Source organism: Trichoderma evansii (genome assembly GCF_050947405.1).
Source record: "Trichoderma evansii strain SZMC 28006 chromosome Unknown GGI43scaffold_20, whole genome shotgun sequence".
Lineage (NCBI taxonomy): Eukaryota > Fungi > Ascomycota > Sordariomycetes > Hypocreales > Hypocreaceae > Trichoderma > Trichoderma evansii.
The window spans coordinates 260,020-278,620 of NW_028145186.1; the positions used below are offsets into that span (position 1 = coordinate 260,020).

Sequence of the window (18,601 nt, forward strand, 5' to 3'; positions counted from 1 at the left end):
TGGCCTCACTCCCCTATACTCAAATTTAGCTATTTGGCTTTTGTGATTGGTGATATCATTATTTATCTATTCTCTATTGTCTCTTCCCCCCCCCCCCCCCCCCCCCCCCCCCAATATCCAACAGATTGTTCTATATATGGCTTCTCGTATAATGCCTTGTGGTGAAACGATGATTCTCAAGATGTTACCCTGTATCTGAAAGCAGATATGCCAAGTTTAGTTGTTAATTACAAACGCCAGTAGACTCCTCGCATAGATAAGGATCCTTAAGCGTGACCAATTCATCTTTAGATGACAATGGAATCACAGTGGTTTGTTTCAAATAGCGTAACCATTTCAAACAATCTCGTTTGATAGGGGCGATTTCGATACTTTCTCTTCTTTGAGATTGGGCTGCCGTTGACGCTTCTTTGGCCTATCCCATGGATTCCCTCTCCTCTTCGCTCTGCGTTTGCTTGCCGTCTTCTGGTGTGGATCGGAAGATTTCTTCTTATCGGTGCAAGGCATTTCTGCATTTTGTGCTGTGAATGTGTCAATCTTGATTTTAAACCTCTCCCTATCCTCGAGCATAGTGGCATAGCCTTGATAGATGTCGTTCAATCTCTCGCCATAGAGGGTGGCTGCTTTATCTCCGGTTGTACCTTGATATGGAGAGACGTCAGGGGGCGGTTCGAACCCCAGGTCTTTTATCAGCTGAATCATCATTTCCAGCGTTTCATGAACAATTTTCAGCTCTTCTAATCTCTCGTTTGTCTTTTTTGGCATCTTGTCTGGTAGTTGGCCTGTAGCTTCAAAAAAGGGCAATAGAGAGAGGGTGTATTGTGAAGCGTGGTAGGAGATTGAATCGTCGTCTTTTTTATTGTTTGCCTGATGCTACCTTTGGGAGCAATGTGGAAGACAACAGTACACGCTTGTGAGATGCGCCGTTCTATGTCTTTATCTGTGGCGCTTCTATCTGTCATTGGGCAAAGACAAGGAATTACCCAATAACTACCTAGCATGTAGATGGAGCGAAGGTAGCAACACAAAGAAAATGGAGATTTTGATCACCAAGATATAAATGAACAAAGATCGTGATAGGATTAGAAACAAATATTTTAGATCCATAGAGAAATAAAAGACAAAGGATATATTCCGAGTGTTATTTATATCTTGGACTTGTTTTCCAAACAAAGGAGATTTGTTTGTTTGCGCTTGGCAGCTGTGAATGCATGCTGTAGGAGCACGCCCTGGCGCAAGATTGGCAGATGTTATAAAAAAAAGCGCTGCAAAATACTTTTATCGCAATCATGTCCGTGGTTTAGAAGCCCATGCTCGATATCCGTCCCAAACTCTCACCATTCGATCTACCTGGCCAGGAGTAAATTCCCTATAGCACGCACTGGATTGATCAAATCAGCCATTTGGAATTTTGGTATACACAAGAGCCAAACAGCAAGGTTTTCGAAAACTTACTCGTCTGAATAATCCATATAATTGTGAATGGGATCCAGTCCTGGTTGTTTGGGGCAAGAATCTCTCCCTTCAGGACATCCGGTAGACGGACTGGCTTGCGCTGGTGTATCATCAATGTAGTCTCCTGGACCTTTGCATCCACCCTGAAATGTGTGCAATAAGCCCAGCCAATGGCCGACCTGGCTGGTCTTAGCAAACGGTTCTCTAGATAGTATTGAATACCGACTTCAACTAACCTCATGTGTCACTGTTTTCCCAAGATTATAGTTATCTGCTCTACCACCAGGAACAGTGTCAGATCGTATCGTGCATCCGTCCTGGTAGATTGCATATGGTAGGTTGTCGCCGGTAACAGGAATTGTACAATATCCGAATTCTTTCATTGTAGGAATAAACCACAGATTGAGGTCGTGATAGCTGCCATTGCGGACATAGTACCACATGCGCTTAAGATCGGTGTTATTGGCCCACGTAGCGTTGATAGTCCTATCGATGCTTTTTAAATTGAATACGATACCCGTCGGCTCGAAGTCAGTCTTTAGAACTCGGAATTGGTTGGTGACATCTTGATCCTAGTTGCTGTATTAGTTTTTTGATCACACTCGGACGGCAACTACAGCTGTACCAACAAAGCAGGAGAAGCACCAGAAAGAATAGAGAAAAAGAAAGGAAATAAAGAGGAGAGAGAGAGAAAGAGAGAGAGAGAGAGAGAGAGAGAGAGAGAGATTGTAACCTACGCTCAAATTGCCTTCTTTCGGATCCTCTGACATTGCAACAACATGCATATATACATCTATCTGTACCTCATGAATAGCTCTCCGACCTAACTTTCGGTCAATGGCCTCCTCTTTGGCAAGTCTTTTGGATATTTCCTTGAATTCCTCGCTCGGTGTTGTGCCACACGAGAAGCCGGCGGTTTCCAATGCATCGTGTGAAGTTGGAGCTGCTAAACCTAGCATGGGCACGAGGCCGGCTGCGACGATATGCCATATCAACATGTTGTTCATCGGAATCCTATAAAGTGTTGGAGACTAGGAAAGGAGAAACAGACGATACGTGGTTTTGGTAGTCCTCAACAACGGTCTAACAAATCGCATTGCTAAATTTGGTTTGCGGATGGCTTAAAGTGGCTTCGAACCGACAATGTTAAATACTCAACAAGGTTTGTCTCCCCAACAACTCGTTGACATTTGCGACGAGTACAACACACGCGAATTCAGAGATTAGCTTCAGCTTTCTTTTGCGTATCATCGTCGCCGACATAGTAGTTAGATAACCCGGATATTGGTCCATTTGTATTTGAGTGCAAAGAGGAGAGAAGTATTCCATTCGACTGACGCATATAATCATCTCGTTGAACAGCTCAGCTTTTGATGCTGCTCGAGGTACTCGGCGCCACACCAGCCATGCCACGAACCGAGGTCAAATCTGATCCACTGGCTCCTGAATATATATAGGTAGAATACCGAGAAAGCTTCGTGTATTCCCCATGCCAGGCCAACTGATCTCCATCAGCAGGTGGCTCTATTTTTCACCGTAGATGAAGAAAAGCGGTCTTGAGAAGATATCGAGAAATATTGGCATCTTGATACGTGTTGGAACATGTGCGAGTATGGCCCTAGAAAAGTTAAACTCCGAGCTTCATTCAGCAGGTATAAACACAATGCATAGAAGAGAGGAACCCAACCTTTATTAGCGACCAAGGGCTCCATCTACCGTCGAAGTATACTTTTCCATAAAACTTTGTCGAGTGGCTCTGAAGAAAAGCGAGCTGCGAACTCAAGATTCCAGTCGAAGTGGAGAGATGGAGCAGAAAACATGCCTAGACCCTGATTATTAACGTATATCTCGAATGCTGTAGTTGACAATGCCTGGAGAGCGATATCATACGGGATGGGAAAAAAAATATTCGTCTTCACAATTTCTCCATTGTACTCGGGAATAATGCGTAGTGAAATAATGGGGAAGAAGAGAAGAGAAGAAGGGCGGTAGAGGGAGGTACCGGTTAGCAGCTGCTTTTGACAGGCGATGGCGGCAGAATCAAAAACACCAACACCGCCCTGTTTTTTTATCCTGCATAGCGAGTAGTATCATTTCAAAAGTCATTATTTGCAGTTTCGTATTCATTCTTATTATCTTTCCTGGTAGTATTACTATCTAATAGTTATACTTTCTCGTTAACCAAAACCACCACTGAATTTATGTAGCAGCTGCTGCCATGTCCAGTTTCAACACCACCAATTGTTATACATTGATAAACTAAACAGAAAAAGAAAAAACTTCCAAGAGCCAACCAGTTCTACAAAGATTCGTATCTCATAACCATCTCCAGGATCTGAAATCCGTCCATCCACCCTCCTCTGTGTTATCCACAGTCGTCATTCTTCTTCTTCTACTCCTCCTCATCCGCCGGGCCATCTTCCTCTGGACCAGGACCGCTCTTGAAGCCGCTATGCTTTCTATCCAGCCAAGTACCCCGAAACTTTTGCTTCCTACAAAACGACACCTCCCTCTGCGTCCTTCCATACGTGAGACTCCAGTCGTCAATGTCCACCGCGGCAATCTTATCCTCCCCGCACCAGCGGTCAAGCCTGTTCGACACCATATTAATTTCCTCCCGGGCGCACGACTGCGGAATCTCCGGCAGTGCAGGAGAGCGGTGCTTCTTCCTCTTGTAGGTGCACATGTACCACACGTCGTTGCCCTGCACTGCGACGACGACGCTCTTGACGCGAGGCTTGTACATGGCGCACCAGTTGCTCAGCATGGCCCTCGCGCTGGTGACGTTCGAGGAGTCGTGCCCTGCGGCCACCTTGGAGCAGCGGTGGCGGGTGCTGACGAGAGGGCCTCGGTCGTCGTTTTCTTTTGCGGTGAGGTTGACGGTCTGGTACATTTCCATGTCGTAGTGGGCAATGTAATAGGGCTTGTAGCGCACAAACTTCCTGGTGCTGATTTCGTAGACGCCGTCGGCCAGTGTTTTGGGAACTTTCATTGATGAGACTAGTGAAGAACTCGTCGCAGCGAGTAAAAGGATGAGCTTGATGATTCCCTTCATTTTGGCTATGATGAGAATGAACAATGGAAGTAGAATATCGTTGTAACTGCAAAGTGCTGTTTTGATAGTGTGAATTTTGTGTCTGAGATCGAGTTAGGTTGGAAGACTCTGTGGAATTAGATGTAGATGAAAATTGAAAATGAAGCATGGAGAAACGAATGGATGGGTTCTTATATACAAGATGGTAAACACCCTGAATATACATTTCGTAATGGAGCCTGGAGTTTGACCCACGTCAATAGAGTTTCCTCCATTACAAACAAGGCTCGAATATTGAAGAGCCAAGTAATAAGGGAGCTGTGGAGTTAGTAGATTGTAGGTGTGACTTTGGGATGGCTGGTATTAAACATGCTACTAAGAGGTATAGACCGTCATGAGTTCCAAGTCAAATTCACTTCCATAAAGCGTAGATTGTATCAATTGCACATATACATAGTAGACGAAAATGATATCTCTGTCTTTGAAGCCCCATTTGCTCTCATGCCTGCTTAACGACAAGGTGGTATTCCGCTGTGATAAAAGATAAACAAAAAGCAAAGAAATTGCAGAATAGCTAGCTATTGCGAAAACGCAAAACTTTGGGCCGAACCAGTGCCCAAAGTCGAGTAGCACTCATCAAAATCTCTAAAACAGCCACGCATACATGGCAATATACAATAATAATAATGATTAACGAAAAGAAAAACTCCGCCCCCGTCTTCGTAAAGACTACCCATTTGATCTTAAATTTACCTATTTTCATGGCCTTCGTGCTGAGATACTTCTGTCTCTTCGCTGTCGCTATTCTTCCTGTTTGCCTAGTACCGATACATAGGCTCCTTGCTGCTCTTGGGGGCTGAAGAGTAAAGGTCTTCATCGTCTGAAACCTGGTAGTCAGGGTTCAGATTACGTGTTGAGTGGCTCTCAGAAGCGTGTCCAGATCCAGTAGTGCCATGTGTGGACGAACCATCCTGATGATGTTTCAAACCAAAGCCTGGCTGGAAAGGTCCGTCCAAGGGTACCGCAAGCTGGCCATTCGAGCTCGACGGCTGTGGGTCGCTAAATGGGTTCTCAATGGGAGACATGATGGGAGACACCGGATCAGGTGGCGGCGCCCTGCCGCGGCCCGGGTCCAGCGGAGGAGATGGAGGGCTGTAGAGATCCGAATCTTTGCCCTTGCCTTTGTTGCTGCTGCTTCCACTACCACTCCCGCCACCATTGCTGTTGCCGCCAAAAGCGTTGGAAACAGGTGCCGGGCTGGAATTGGACGACACGGCGTTGGGGGGTTGCCACCCCTGAACAATGCCATTGGAGCCGCCGGAGCCGTGGAGCGACTGCTGTTCAGGGGCAGGAGATGGATTCTCGGATCCACCGAGGCCCAGCTGCTTTCGAGCGCTGAGCATGGCACGCTGGTGTTGGCTCAGCGCAGTCTGCAGCTGCTCATTAGTGTCGATGAGGCTCTCCATGGTGTCGTTGTCGGGCGCGGGGTTTGACGACACCATGTAGCCCTGGACACTCCTCGAAGCACTCAGACATCGGTTTGAAAACTCTCGGATTAGATCGTTGTCAAGAATCTCTACGGCTGGCGTGTTCATGACAAGCTGTTCCAACAGTTTTGCCGATTCGCGCGCCTCCTGCAGCCTGTTGGCTAGCTCGGAGGGCTCCGGCAGCCGGTTGTTGCTGTGGTGTCTAGAGAAGTAATTCTGCGATTGTCCTTGTCCATTGCTGGACAAATCAGGCGCCAAGGACTGTGTGGGACGCACAGGCAATGCGGGTGCTCGGCTCTGTTTTTTCATGTCAGCGAGTGAGTCACTATTACCATGGAGGAAAGGGGCCAGCTTTGGTTGCACAAGTGAAACAGACAGGGGATAGGAGCTGCTAAAGAAAAGGGGAAAAAGGCAAAGACAAAGAAGTTGAAGTCAAAAGAAAGAAATAGCAACATCAAGAAAAAGAAGACGAAGAAAATCAAGTGACATTGCCCATCACGTACCCCGTGCTTCTCAACTGCCTTTTCCTTCTCCTCTTGCCACATGCTTATGATGAGCGTCAGGTTCGTGTCGTAAAACTTGGCGCGCTCAAACTCCTCCAGCGTGTCCATCAGGATCTGGCGCACGTTGTTGTCCTTTGTGCCCTTGAGCAGCGCCCTCGCCGTGTCGACAAACTTGGCGTCCATGTTCCTCGTAAACGTCTCGCCCGGGTGTTCGGCCAGGATCCGCATCAGCATGATGGCGTTGTACTGCCATGACGGCCGCGAGGAGTAGTCCTTGGCCATGTATTTTCGGATGATGCGTGCGCTCTCGGAGGCGGCGGCGGGCGAGGATTCAGCCGCATCGACGATTGGGGGCAGGAAGAGCACTTCGTCACTCTGCTGTAGGGGAAAGACAGGAGAGCTATGGTCAGCCAGATGTCTCATACATTGACCAGGGATTTGAGGGGTTGTTGCACACCTTTAAGCTCCCGCCAGACTCGCAAAATGCTTTCTGAAGAGGGTCAGTTAGTCCAAACGTATGCGCCCAATCGGACAGGTCTGTTGCGCCGTGAAGGGCAGCAGATGGTAGAGCAACATACCACGCTGTTATGGGCTGTCACTTCTGGAGTAGCTCCTGGAGTAGTCGCAGTTGAACGATCCGAGCCACCTGTAGCAAAAAAGAAGAGAGAAAAAGAAGAATTAGCCTCATTGTTGTCTTATAGCTTGTTCCCGTCACCCAGGAAATGTATATTGAGCATCGCATCGATCGTATCGTCATCTCGGCGAGGATTATCGTGTACACACGCTACCCGCAAGGTACGCAGCGTCAAAGGGCAAAGAGGCAAAGAAAGCAGTCCGTACCAGTCTTTTTCTTGATGCTCCCCAGCATCCTATTCATACTAAGGCCCTTCATCGACTTCATCTTGGGCGATAGCTATTCGCTTTTTTCTCTCTTCGGGCGGCAAAGTCGAAGTCGAAGCGCGTTGGGCACTTTTAGCGGGGCAGAAGAGAGGAGAGAGAGAGAGCGAGAGAGGAGTTGAAGGAGAAGACAGAAATCACGTCGTCATTCAAAAAGTGGGTTGGTAGAATCGGACTTGAGATCAGGCAGAAATAAGAAAAGAGAAGAGAATCGAACTCGAGGGGAAATTTGAGGAGTTTGGAGGTGGGAGGCGAAGAGGATTCGGGTGGTGGTCCGAGTAGTATTCGACTCTATGTTTTAGGCTGGGGTTGCAGGTCTGGTCTGCAACAACCTGTAACAGCTGCTATTTTAAAGATTGGCTCGACAGCCTCGGAGAAATCATGCGGCAGCGCAGACAATCTAGGGGCCCTGCAACGAAACAAGACGAGATTCAAGCGAGGCTAGCAGCATTTGTTTCTTTTTTTAATTAATCTTTATTTTTATTTGATAATTGTTTGAAGTTGTCCCTGTTAGAAACCGCTTGTTTTAAACTACACAGTCTATCTCCTTCTTCCCGTCTTTTTTCTTTCTCGACCTCTTCTCGACTGATTCGCTTCTCCTTCTAGCCGTTCCTTTTTTTTCCTCCAAGCGCGCGTGGCTGCCTGGCCTGGCCCGGCCTGGGTCTGGGCTCTAATTTATTTTTCTGCTCTTCTCCAACAAGCCCAACGCGATGCGACTTGACGTCGACTGTGCCGTCTTAGAAATAAATTCGGGGTACGGCGTTTGCTGGATTGAGTCTAAGCCGGACCAGGGTCCAGGTATTGCATACTTGTCGCAATACTTGGAGCTGCGCGGACGAATCGTGCGGCAGATCACCGTGCGCTAAGGTACCCCGCGAGCTCCGTCGAGGTATCTCTGTACAAGCCCCGAGCCAGGCCGAGCGTTAGTATGAATCTAGCAATAACGCTGCAGTTTGCTACCCAAACAAGTGCGTAATGGAAGGCGGCGCAGCTGGGGGGATCAGCGGGATGCCTCTGAGGGGACCGAGAGGTTGAAATCAATGGCAAATATTGTGTCGATTAGTGCCTCTTGGCATGCAAAAGCAGCTGTTGCTAACAAACGTAGTGTTTGCTGGATCAATTTCTTTGGAATACATGGAATACGTACCATTTATAGTATACTACTGGGTAGCTGCTGTGGGATAGTAAATGTAAAACACTTTATAACATGATCGACCAGATATCCTCCTGTTAGCATAATAATCTGCAAGCTTAACGGCAATAAGCAATGCGGAGGAAGAGGGATTCAGCTTCCCATCTCCCTCTTCTCTTCATCGGCTCTACGCCCAGTCAAGCAAAACTAGCGGCGCTGTCATAGGGCAGCCGGCAAACATCCGATTGCGCCGCCTCCATGTTATCCCATTCGTCCACAGCACCACCATGACTGGTTTGCAAGGCATGTGCCACTATGGCTCTGTGGTTTGTGTCATGCACAGCCTCCGGCTTCTACGTAATCTTCCATAAGCCATCCCCATTTCTAATACTTGGCATGTGGTTCACCTCAATGTTTGTCTCTCGATGGAGGCGAGGCGATGACGGAGGGGGCATCAACAACATGACAGCAACATGAATAGCATTGTCTCCTGATTCTGCAGAGATTTATTCGCGCCTCCCCAAAAAAAAAATTGTTTTCTAAATCCTATCCTGACGTATTAAGGGTAAATAAAACCAAGGCCTATTCAGTAGCATTCATAGAGCTATAATGCAGTTGAAGTTGAGTGAAATCCACCAGTTATGATCCGGATGCAAACCCGGGTAATGTATGATACGTGCACTTATGGACATCCATCTACTATGCCGGATGTCGCCAACAAAGCTTCAGTTCCACCAGCGCCTAATATCAAAGTAGTTAATCGCCTTGGTATAGCGGAGGCAGCCCACGCTGCTGACAATCATGAGTGACATGTGTTTCTATAGCGCCGTCTTCATTCTCGTGCTTCTCCAGCATTACATGTCATTGTCGTCGTCATCTTCTTCATCCTCGTCATCTGATAACTCTTCCACAATCAGGTTGCCAGACTTGCCAATCGTCTCTAGCATCGTTGCAGTAGTGCTTGGCTCGTACACCACGCGGGGAATAGTCGAGGCTATCCGGAACTCGTACTTGTGCTCGTAGCCATCTGGTTTCTCCACCTTCTCCTCTTCCAAAGTCTCGCCGCGGAGGATATCCTGGCACTCGACGAATGCATACAGCTCTTCGACAGTGACGTCCTGAGCGAATCGTCGCACAATTCTCTCCCCCCCCAAGCCTTCGGGCATCTTGAGCGCAACTCGAACGACTTTTCTCTCGCTGGCAGGAGGCTCAGGCAGAATCTGGGGAGCTCTCCAAGACTTCCACTGCCGGCGCTTCTCAGCCCGCTCGACTGCTGCCTCAGCTTCCGCCAAAGCACGCTTCTCTGCCGCAGCAGCAGCTTCAGCAGCCTGTTTCTTCTCCCGCGCGCGTTCTCTATCAATGGCCAGCGATCGTTCGTAAGCTGAATCTTGCTCATCACGTAGGCTACGGGCCAGATCCTGCGCGGCCCTTTCGGCTCGCACCCTATTCAAGTCGGCACCGTATTTCTCCATGGCGGCCTGCAGCTCGGATAGGTAAGTCGAAGGGGGCATGAGGCCTACCAATCGCTTCACAATACCCATGCGAGTGCTGCCTTCGTTTGGCGTCAAGCATACCAGGGCTGAGAAGGGATATTTCGTGCAAGCGTACTCAGCGGCTGCTTGGTATGCCTCGGAATCTAGAATATTACCTCCCCAAAGTATTATGTTATTGGCCGGGTCGTTGATGAACTCGACAACATCCGGAGCTAAAAGCGTGTTCCTGATAAATGATTCGGTATCGTCATGCTCTGGAGACATGAACAGGACCAAGAGGAACTTGAGATCCCTCTTGGCAATATCATGGGCCTGAGCGATGCCGCCTTCAAAGAACGAAAGCCCATTTCCCTCGTACTCTTCGTCAAACTCTCGTCTAAATCTGGCTGCAGCGTCCCGTGGCATAAGCATCCGCCGGCCACTCGGGCTTCTGAACCCCGTAGCTAGACCGCTGGTGACGGCTCGCGGCCGGATAGAAGCAGGTAGGAATGCCAAGATGTAGCCAATCGTACGCAACAGAGTCGAAGCCACCCGCCAGCCCCAGCTGAAGGGCGTGAGCAGGAGGCCTATCATCCATGGTGTCCGGTGAATCACGGGCGGCTGAGGCACGATTCTGGGGGCGGCGTCAGTCTTGTCTCTTCGGTTTGCTCTTGATGGTCGGTTCGAGTCCATCAGCAGACTCTCTTGTAGATTCTCATGGCGCGCGGCTGCTCGTGGGATTTCCTGCGCGGCGATTGCCTCGGCGACAGGATCGGCCGTCTCGCCGTCGAAGAACTTTGTGATGGCGATCTGGACATTGCGGCGAGTGGTTAGCAAGGTAAGGAAGCATTGTTTGTATGCGCTAAAGGGTAAAATTGAGATATTTACCTGTACATTCCATTCCGACCTTGATAGCAGCGGAATGGCGTCCTTTGCCTCTTGGTTCGTTAGCTGTATATATTGCTGCAGAGCATCTTGCTGGCTTGGTGACAGCTGTCCCGTATCGTCTGCAGCGTCGGCCATCTTTGGCACGCAGACGGCGATGCAGAATAGAGGAGCAAGAGGGAAAAATAGACAAAGAGAAGAAGAAAAACTAAAGAGAAATCAAGATGCGCCTCTGCTGTCCATCCAGCCTCTCGATTCCCAGCAGAAAACGGATTGCTCGGTGATGAAAGTACTGCCGATCTGGTACAAGAGGGCCGTCGATAAGCAATCTTGAATACAGCGGGTAGCTTTGAGACATTACCTCATTAGCGGAGCCGAGTCTTGCAGTCGAGCGCTAAACTGCTTCCAACGCCTAGCCCCGCCAGTGTTTGTCACTGTGAAGCAGCTGCAGAAGCTTGTAGACGAGGCCATTGAAAAGTTATTATGCCAAAGGTTTGAGCAAATTCACGTTTATAATTCATTCGACTATTCAAATTAAATTTCTTTTTAAAGTATAAGTTGAAATCCTGTTATACAAACGCTGTACGACGAGATGGATCAAGATGCAGCGAAAAGGCTAGTGAAATCCTACGAGATGGCCTTCAACCTCCGGTGCCGGGCCATGAATCACTCCAAGTCTAATGCGTTCCATTCTCTCCACCAAATGCCTAGGCAGCCGTTTTGATTCCAAGGCTTGGATAATTTATTCTACATCTTGATACAATAAATCTATTGATAATTGCCATTCATTGATATAAAATCTCACATAATAGTTGCATGGAATATACGTACATACCATGGAGACACCGCCAGCAACATCATCTGTTCTTGTTCGCCAGGCAACATCCCCAGCAGACCTGGCCTCTGTAGTCGACTGCTTCAAAGCATATACGACCTGGCTAGACGAAGATTTAACGCATCAAAATTATAACGCTGAACTCAATGGACTGCCTGGAAAATACTCTTCACCCGCCGGGGCACTCCTCCTGGCTGTGGATTCAACAACAGACGCCGTTCTCGGCTGCATTGCTCTACGGCCAATAAACCTTGAGTCTATATACTTAAAGTCACGATCCGAAGGCTTGCGCTACTGCGAACTCAAGCGCTTGTTTGTATATCCAGAAGCCCGTGGGAGACGGGTTGCCAAGACGTTGCTGGTGGAGGCGCAGAAACGAGCTCGGGACGAGGGATATGATGAGATGCTGCTGGATACGCTCTCAAAGATGACTGCCGCGATTAATCTGTACAAGTCTGAAGGTTTTATGGAAGTAGAGCCGTATAATTCGAGTCCTCTACAAGGCACTCTGTATTTTGCAAGGCGGCTGCAGGCACGACGATAAGTCTAGATGGGAAAACCATCTCTGTGCATGTGTTGATTCTGTATTATAATACTACTTTTCTCATCTTTTATTTTACTTGATAGACACCTAATTTTTAGTCCATCATGCTGGATACTTGCTATTATTATTTTTTTCTTCTTCTTTACAATGTGCTCTAGCAAGTGTCACTTGTATCAGCCATTTCCATAACCCACAGTAACGAACGGCTGTACATGGTTTGTTTCACAGCCCAAAAACCACTCCATAGTTTTGTTTTGAACGTAAATCCTTGTACCTTTGAATAAATCAAGTATAATCCCATACTAGCCTTTGCAAAATATCAATAATACTTTCAGAGGCGCCGCGTGACTCCTGCAGCTGCGCATTCGGTGGTGGTTTATACGCCGGCAACCTTTCGGATTATGTCATTTTCCAGGCTCCGGGACCCGGAACCAAGGCCCAGATCTTGGTTTAACCTCCCAAGATCGCGCCTCTCAACACCACTCTGTCTATCCACTCCCCACTCGGCCAGCGACTTTCAAACTTCAACTCTCTTCAGCGGCCGGAGGAGTGGCTGATCCTGTTGCCCAGCGACTCGGGCCCAAAGTTTCGTGTTTCGTCCATGGGCGCGCGGCCGCCCCGATCAATTGAGCCATGGGAGACGGTTGCTGCAGTCCAGTATGTTGACAAGCCACCGCAACGCCGCTTTCCTTTCCTTTGACTTTTCTATATGATCCCGCCGGCTCCCCTGGCCTTTCTCTCTGTTTACTCTCTCCCATCTCTCTGTTTACTATCTACCAAACGCACGCTTTCGATATTCACCGTCGATTTCTACTCGCTACATCGCGCTCTCTGTACAAACAGATACTACAAACATACATACATCCATACATACACCAACACACATACCGACACTGATATCTTTACTCAGAAGTCGTAAATCCGACCTCGGAGACAGCACTCTTTAAAACATCCAATTGATCACAATGACGACTCCACGATATCAAACCGCCGAGCTGCGGCGCCAGGTTGGCTCGCCAAGGCCTAGGCCCCGAGGTGGGTTACACTATCCTGCGTGATCCATCAGAACTTGGCTGACTGAATATGTGACTAACTACAGAAAACAAAGACACGCTCTGCAGAAATATTCTGATATACGGCCACTGCCGCTACGAAGACCAGGGCTGTGCTTTTATGCATGACCAGACCAAGGGGAATTCGTCCCAGACAAGCTCTTCTCAACAGGACAACAACAGGTAGGTGTCTCAGTGTATTATTCTCTTTCTGTCCTTTGATCAAATAGGAGATCATGGCTAACCGATGATGTCCTCTACTTATAGTACTAAGAAAACTCTGAATGTCGAGTCACCGTCCTTTACACCCTCGACCCTACAACCTATACAGAAAAAACCGACGTTTTCGTCGCAGGCGGTGACTGCGCCGTCTTTCACTCCGCGTGGTCTGGGGGCCGCCACACCATCTACTATACCAGATACCGAAGCGCCAGCTTTCAACCCAGCTTCTATTCGCGAATTTACACCCAGCTTTGACCTCAGCTCTACTGTATGGCGTCCCTGTTTCACCCCTATTCCTTTTCTGACTTGTCGCTAACAATCATGTGTATAGGCTGCTGCAACAAACGGAACTTCACACGATGGAGCAATCTCATATGACCCATTTGTGTTGCCGAATCAAAGCATGGTCACCACGCCTTATAACCCTTATGCTGATGACCATGGCGCCATGACCGGCGCCGCATCTACATATTTTGCGGCCCAAAACGCCTATGCAGCGCCTTCACAGCCTTTACAGTATCATCTCTACGCTCCTGTTGGGCCATATCGAGAAGACGTGATGCCATACAACCGTCTTACTCACGACTTTTTCATTTCCGAGACTCTTCGAGAGGATATGCAGAAGCAATCCGAAGCAACATTGCAAGTGATGCCTGGTTCCCAGCTGCCGCAATTGGATAACTACCATTCGCTGGTGGCTTTGGACACGACGCATCGCAAAAATGCCGGCATATTTGGCTATCCCAGCTGGGTGTACAAAGCCACGTCGTCCAAGGATGGAAAACTTTACTGCCTGCGGAGATTGGAAGGGTTCCGGTTGACTAACGAGCAGGCAATCCGATCCGTTAAGGAGTGGAAGCGGATTGACAATCCCCACGTGGCCAGCATCCATGATGCGTTCACTACCAGGGCCTTTGGGGACAGCTCTCTCGTCATTGCTCAAGCCTACCATCCGTTGGCCAAGACACTGGCCGAAGTGCATCTTATTCCAAGCGTGCCCCACGGCTCCAACCGCGTTCAGTCCAAGCCGCCCATCACCGAAGCAGTGCTATGGGGGTATATTTCTCAGATTGCCAGCGCCTTGAAAGCCATACACAGCAACAACCTAGCAGCACGCTGCCTTGATGTGAGCAAGATCATCTTGATTGACAAGAATAGAATTTGCTTGAATGCGTGCTCCATTCTGGACGTGACCCAATTCGATATTAAGAGGCCGATGGAGGAGCTGCAGCAGGAAGACCTGCTGCACTTTGGCCGCACCTTGCTCTGCCTTGCCACCAACACAATGCCCATGCAGATGACCAACATGAATGCGGCGATAGAGCAAATGAGCAGGACCTACTCCACGGAAGTCAAAGATACTATTATGTGGCTCTTGGCACCGCCGCAGCCGCCTGCGCAACCAAAGTCGATTGACGAGTTCACTCAAGGAATAGCGACGCATATCATGACCACTATGAACCAGGCGAACCACAAGGCAGATGCCATGCGCTCTGAGCTATTTCGTGAACTGGAGAATGGAAGGCTAATAAGATTGTTGATGAAGCTCGAAACTATCAATGAGCGGCCAGAGTACGAAAATGATATAGCCTGGTCGGAAATCGGAGAGCGATACATGTTGAAGCTATTCAGAGACTACGTCTTTCATCAAGTGGATGGCAACGGAAATCCGGTCATGGACATGGGGCACATATTACGCTGCCTCAACAAACTCGATGCTGGCTCGGAGGACAGAATTTGCCTAACCAGCAGAGACGAGCAAACGAGTATGATTGTCAGCTATAAGGAGTTGAAGAAGCAGGTGCTCGGCGCATTTGGCGACGTGTTAAAGGCCGCTGGTAAGACGGGAAGGTCCTTCTAGGAAGAGGGCTCTCTTGATGCAAATGGTAGCACATGATACGATGATGAGCGAAAGGGGAACAGGAGGAAGACATCTGCAAGCGATGTTTTGTTATTGCCAAACCAAATTTTATGTGCTTTTTATGGATATTGGAGGTGGAAGAATAGAATCAAGGGGAGATGCAAAGGGAGGAGATACTGGTATTGTTCATAGATACAAACTCCAAAAAAAGCCGTATACTGCTAATGAATCTGCACCATGCCGTGACTCACAAATACGTGTTATCCTGATTCTTGGTAGGTGGTTGTATCGTGGCAGATGGCCAGAGAGTTTGATTGCTTTGCAACACGCCTTCTCTTTCCGAGACGTATGGCCTGGAAGGCATCTCTTTCTCTCCATCTGGTTCACCTTGGGCAGCTTCCATGCTCAAGTAAATGTAAACGAGCCGCCCATTCCCCTCTCTCCTGTCTGGGAGATGGGGAGGCAGTCGCCATCGAACCCAAATTCGCCAGCTGTTTGTATATATATGTATATATATATATATATATATATGCGCAGCTGTAGCGAAAATCATCCGAGTCCAACCAAAAGAAAGCTCTCGTTTCAATCGTATCTCTCATCCTTTCTCTCTCGAGAGCAGGTATTACATACATACATATCTAAACAAAAACACCAACAGTCCCCCATTCTTTCATCCGTTTTGTGTATGGTTATCGTATAAACAAGCCTTCCCTTTATCGCATTTTACTTGTTTCTCCCCCATTCGCATTCTTTTCCAACATGTGGTTGGACGCCATCTTCTGGGCCATTGCTGGTCTCCTTGCCTTATTCATCTACCGGAGCGCCAAAAGGATTTGGGATTTCTTCGCTGCCATCCGCCGGGCTGATGAGGACTAGAAGCGTCCCGCGGACGACGACAAGGCCTAGTGATCGCGTTGTCTCGTTGCCTTGGTCATCTGTATGGTTTGTTTGTTTCGTGGTTAATTATGCCCGACTTTGATGATGATGGGGCCTAGCAGCCGCGTGCAAGTGGGGAGAGAAGGCACTCACCTCGAAGGGTTTCTTCGACTTCATCAAGGACGAGGTTCATGAGAGCGTCATAGCCCTTTAGCGTGCCGCGGACTGTGTATTGTTCAGCGTTTGTTTGTTTTCTTGGTTTGTCTCTTCTTTTCCTACCTTCTCGGCCGCCGTTGAACTTGACAATGATGGCCTTGTCCATGTACTTGGCCAGATCCAGGATGTTCTCCTTCTTGGGCCTCTCGGTCTGGGCACCGCCAGCGCCAGAGCCAGCACCACCATCTCTTCCACCTCGACCACCTCCTCGTCCGCCGCGGTAACCACCGCCGCCTCCTCCTCGGTCACCGCCACCGCGGCCGCCTCTGTGGAATGGTCTATCGGACATTGTGGCTGCTGCGCATCGACTGGGGGGGCAAAGCTGAAGCTACTGGCTGGGCTCGTTCGGCAGCGTTTCCTTTTTTCGTTTCGTCTCTCTGTCTGCTTGTCTCTCTCTAATTTGCTCTTGTCTTTTTTTTTTTTTATTCGACCGGGGTCTTTTCCTTTTTTCGACCAGGGGGGCGGGATTCAGTCACGGAATTGGTTCGAGGCTGGACGCGAGGATTTTTTTTGGGGCAGTTCGATGTTCGAAGCTTGCGTCTGCTTTTGCTGGAGTTGCATGAGATTCAAGCCAATCCGTCAATCAATAGCTCTGGTGAGGGGTGGCGTCTAAGCATTTTTCTTTTTTGGCTGGTCTGTTGGTATGTGGCCCCGATTAGGACTAGCGGTGCAGTGGGCATTTCGGCCTCTTTCTTGTTGGGGCAGTACTTTTCATAGTGGCAGCGATGAAGGATTCACAATAGAAACAGAGAAGTGATTTGTTTCCTTGGACTGTGCATACAAGGACATCCATGCTGGTGCTCTCTATCTTTCATGGGCCCGGTCTCGTGTCGGCGATTTGATAGGCGGAAATCAAGGACAGGTAAGTGTTGCGGGTGCTGGAGGAGCTGTGCAGCGCATGCCATAGGACCGTAACGTACATGTGCTCCTACATGCTCATACATACTGTATGCTACATATGCTATATATACCTACATACGGGCATCGTATAAGCAGTGCATGCTTCATACATGTACATGAAGCAAGACAAAGACAGGGTCAGGGATTGTTATATGTACATGTACTGTTAGCTATTTATGAAGCAACCAGAAAAGATCCACTCCTCGGGTCTCGTCTCGTCTTTAATGATTTTCTAATCGCCTCGGAGGATGCAGCCGGTGAAACACGTAGCATCGCTTAGGTATAATTAGAAAGCCCGGCCGGCAGTAGCCAATGCAAGCAGCAGCAATAGGCAGTTGATCAATCTAATTTCGCCAGCCGTAGCGTGTGATGTGTGATGCTATAGCGTGCGGCAGCTAGTAGTCTGCTAGGTGGTAGGGTTATGTAGGGAGGGATAGGCTTGTCGCAGCTAGCATCGTAGCGAGGAATAGTTGGTTGGTTGGTTGGTTGGTTGGTTGATTCGACGGACTATCGGGTGGACTACTACTACTATCAAGCGGTATATACGCTTGGATGAGTTTCTTTTTGCACAGCTCCCCTCTCTATCTCTCGCTCGCTCGTCAGTATAAGCGATGATCCAGAAATCCTTAATCCAGGGATACACATAGGCGGGGTTGTCGGGCCATCTTCCGATAAAGTTGTTGCAGCCGGGCAAGACAAGCTTCCGGAGAAGTCAGGGATCCCTGTAGGAGGAGAACAAGTCCGTAGGTAGTCAACCATCAATACATACATGCCGGAGTTGCAGTCCACAACTGGTGCTTGAGCTGGCTGCTGCTCCCCTTCTCTTCTTCCTCCTCCTCCACCTCCACACATGCGTACATACATCCAAACTGCTGCAATGCCAGGTGGCGAGCATACCGTGGTCAACAAAGAGCTGGCATTGTTATTTTTGGGTTACATCGTTGGCACTATGACTGATCCGTACTCCGTAAGAATGAGGGGGAGAGAGAGGAAACAGACCCATGATCCATGTCATGGAGATGACTCTTTGCTTGCCAGCTGTTAGTAGTACGTGTATGTCACGTAATACCCCATGTGTAAAAGAGATCCATGGAACGGGGATGTGGGAAGCGGGCGAACATAATTTCAACGTGAAAATGTCTTATAGTGGCATGATTCTCAAGCCGCAAGCCGGTTTTCCCGTAGCTATACCTGTTTTTCGGTCAGATACTAACTAACACATATTGCTGA

General features: G+C 48.6%; 8 protein-coding genes across 8 annotated transcripts; 2 read left to right on the forward strand and 6 right to left on the reverse strand.

The window, feature by feature from the left end:
• Positions 1-336: 336 nt before the first annotated feature.
• GGI43DRAFT_386546 (uncharacterized protein) lies at positions 337-765 on the reverse strand (the record flags this gene model as incomplete). Its single annotated transcript, XM_083203808.1, has 1 exon — positions 337-765. The coding sequence occupies one exon, from the start codon at positions 763-765 to the stop codon at positions 337-339; it is 429 nt and encodes a 142-aa protein (XP_083057617.1).
• Positions 766-1,199: 434 nt separating this feature from the next.
• GGI43DRAFT_429910 (zinc metalloprotease) lies at positions 1,200-2,626 on the reverse strand. The gene is made up of 4 exons (XM_083209190.1): positions 2,193-2,626; positions 1,692-2,027; positions 1,456-1,634; positions 1,200-1,381 (listed from the first exon to the last, which is right to left on the reverse strand). The coding sequence occupies exons 1-4, from the start codon at positions 2,460-2,462 to the stop codon at positions 1,288-1,290; spliced, it is 879 nt and encodes a 292-aa protein (XP_083057618.1). The 5' UTR covers positions 2,463-2,626; the 3' UTR covers positions 1,200-1,287.
• A 987-nt stretch (positions 2,627-3,613) lies between these two features.
• GGI43DRAFT_412791 (uncharacterized protein) lies at positions 3,614-4,637 on the reverse strand. Its single transcript, XM_083206867.1, has one exon. The coding sequence runs from the start codon at positions 4,508-4,510 to the stop codon at positions 3,848-3,850; it is 663 nt and encodes a 220-aa protein (XP_083057619.1). The 5' UTR covers positions 4,511-4,637; the 3' UTR covers positions 3,614-3,847.
• Positions 4,638-4,809: 172 nt separating this feature from the next.
• GGI43DRAFT_178037 (uncharacterized protein) lies at positions 4,810-7,733 on the reverse strand. The gene is made up of 5 exons (XM_083199804.1): positions 7,320-7,733; positions 7,058-7,125; positions 6,937-6,969; positions 6,480-6,857; positions 4,810-6,273 (listed from the first exon to the last, which is right to left on the reverse strand). Exons 1-5 carry the CDS (start codon positions 7,378-7,380, stop codon positions 5,308-5,310), a joined length of 1,506 nt encoding a protein of 501 aa, XP_083057620.1. The 5' UTR covers positions 7,381-7,733; the 3' UTR covers positions 4,810-5,307.
• A 1,606-nt stretch (positions 7,734-9,339) lies between these two features.
• On the reverse strand, positions 9,340-11,382 carry GGI43DRAFT_178115 (UBX domain-containing protein). Its single transcript, XM_083199805.1, has 3 exons — positions 11,227-11,382; positions 10,869-11,165; positions 9,340-10,790 (listed from the first exon to the last, which is right to left on the reverse strand). Exons 2-3 carry the CDS (start codon positions 11,001-11,003, stop codon positions 9,363-9,365), a joined length of 1,563 nt encoding a protein of 520 aa, XP_083057621.1. The 5' UTR covers positions 11,004-11,165; positions 11,227-11,382; the 3' UTR covers positions 9,340-9,362.
• Positions 11,170-12,321, forward strand: GGI43DRAFT_178128 (GNAT family N-acetyltransferase). Its single transcript, XM_083199806.1, has one exon. The coding sequence runs from the start codon at positions 11,702-11,704 to the stop codon at positions 12,242-12,244; it is 543 nt and encodes a 180-aa protein (XP_083057622.1). The 5' UTR covers positions 11,170-11,701; the 3' UTR covers positions 12,245-12,321.
• Positions 12,322-12,727: 406 nt separating this feature from the next.
• Positions 12,728-15,515, forward strand: GGI43DRAFT_412807 (PAN-complex poly(A)-binding subunit PAN3). Its single transcript, XM_083206868.1, has 4 exons — positions 12,728-13,279; positions 13,344-13,479; positions 13,564-13,786; positions 13,850-15,515. Exons 1-4 carry the CDS (start codon positions 13,210-13,212, stop codon positions 15,377-15,379), a joined length of 1,959 nt encoding a protein of 652 aa, XP_083057623.1. The 5' UTR covers positions 12,728-13,209; the 3' UTR covers positions 15,380-15,515.
• A 582-nt stretch (positions 15,516-16,097) lies between these two features.
• On the reverse strand, positions 16,098-17,090 carry GGI43DRAFT_178155 (Sm-like protein LSM7). Its single transcript, XM_083199807.1, has 3 exons — positions 16,535-17,090; positions 16,409-16,480; positions 16,098-16,314 (listed from the first exon to the last, which is right to left on the reverse strand). The coding sequence occupies exons 1-3, from the start codon at positions 16,758-16,760 to the stop codon at positions 16,184-16,186; spliced, it is 429 nt and encodes a 142-aa protein (XP_083057624.1). The 5' UTR covers positions 16,761-17,090; the 3' UTR covers positions 16,098-16,183.
• Between the last annotated feature and the right edge of the window lie 1,511 nt (positions 17,091-18,601).

Coding starts and splice junctions, on each gene's coding strand:
- GGI43DRAFT_178115 (XM_083199805.1), bottom strand. CDS start 11,003: ATGGCCGACGCTGCAGACGATACGGGACAGCTGTCACCAAGCCAGCAA. Junction 10,791..10,868: donor GGTCGGAATGGAATGTACAG/GTAAATATCTCA, acceptor CGCAATGTCCAG/ATCGCCATCACAAAGTTCTT.
- GGI43DRAFT_178155 (XM_083199807.1), bottom strand. CDS start 16,760: ATGTCCGATAGACCATTCCACAGAGGCGGCCGCGGTGGCGGTGACCGA. Junction 16,481..16,534: donor GTTCAACGGCGGCCGAGAAG/GTAGGAAAAGAA, acceptor AACAATACACAG/TCCGCGGCACGCTAAAGGGC. Junction 16,315..16,408: donor AGTCGAAGAAACCCTTCGAG/GTGAGTGCCTTC, acceptor CAAACCATACAG/ATGACCAAGGCAACGAGACA.
- GGI43DRAFT_178037 (XM_083199804.1), bottom strand. CDS start 7,380: ATGAAGTCGATGAAGGGCCTTAGTATGAATAGGATGCTGGGGAGCATC. Junction 6,858..6,936: donor AGTCTGGCGGGAGCTTAAAG/GTGTGCAACAAC, acceptor TTTCCCCTACAG/CAGAGTGACGAAGTGCTCTT. Junction 6,274..6,479: donor AGGCAGTTGAGAAGCACGGG/GTACGTGATGGG, acceptor ATGAAAAAACAG/AGCCGAGCACCCGCATTGCC.
- GGI43DRAFT_412791 (XM_083206867.1), bottom strand. CDS start 4,510: ATGAAGGGAATCATCAAGCTCATCCTTTTACTCGCTGCGACGAGTTCT.
- GGI43DRAFT_412807 (XM_083206868.1), top strand. CDS start 13,210: ATGACGACTCCACGATATCAAACCGCCGAGCTGCGGCGCCAGGTTGGC. Junction 13,280..13,343: donor GCCAAGGCCTAGGCCCCGAG/GTGGGTTACACT, acceptor GACTAACTACAG/AAAACAAAGACACGCTCTGC. Junction 13,787..13,849: donor GCTTTGACCTCAGCTCTACT/GTATGGCGTCCC, acceptor TCATGTGTATAG/GCTGCTGCAACAAACGGAAC.
- GGI43DRAFT_178128 (XM_083199806.1), top strand. CDS start 11,702: ATGGAGACACCGCCAGCAACATCATCTGTTCTTGTTCGCCAGGCAACA.
- GGI43DRAFT_429910 (XM_083209190.1), bottom strand. CDS start 2,462: ATGAACAACATGTTGATATGGCATATCGTCGCAGCCGGCCTCGTGCCC. Junction 2,028..2,192: donor CGAAAGAAGGCAATTTGAGC/GTAGGTTACAAT, acceptor TACAGCAACTAG/GATCAAGATGTCACCAACCA. Junction 1,382..1,455: donor TATATGGATTATTCAGACGA/GTAAGTTTTCGA, acceptor TGATCAATCCAG/TGCGTGCTATAGGGAATTTA.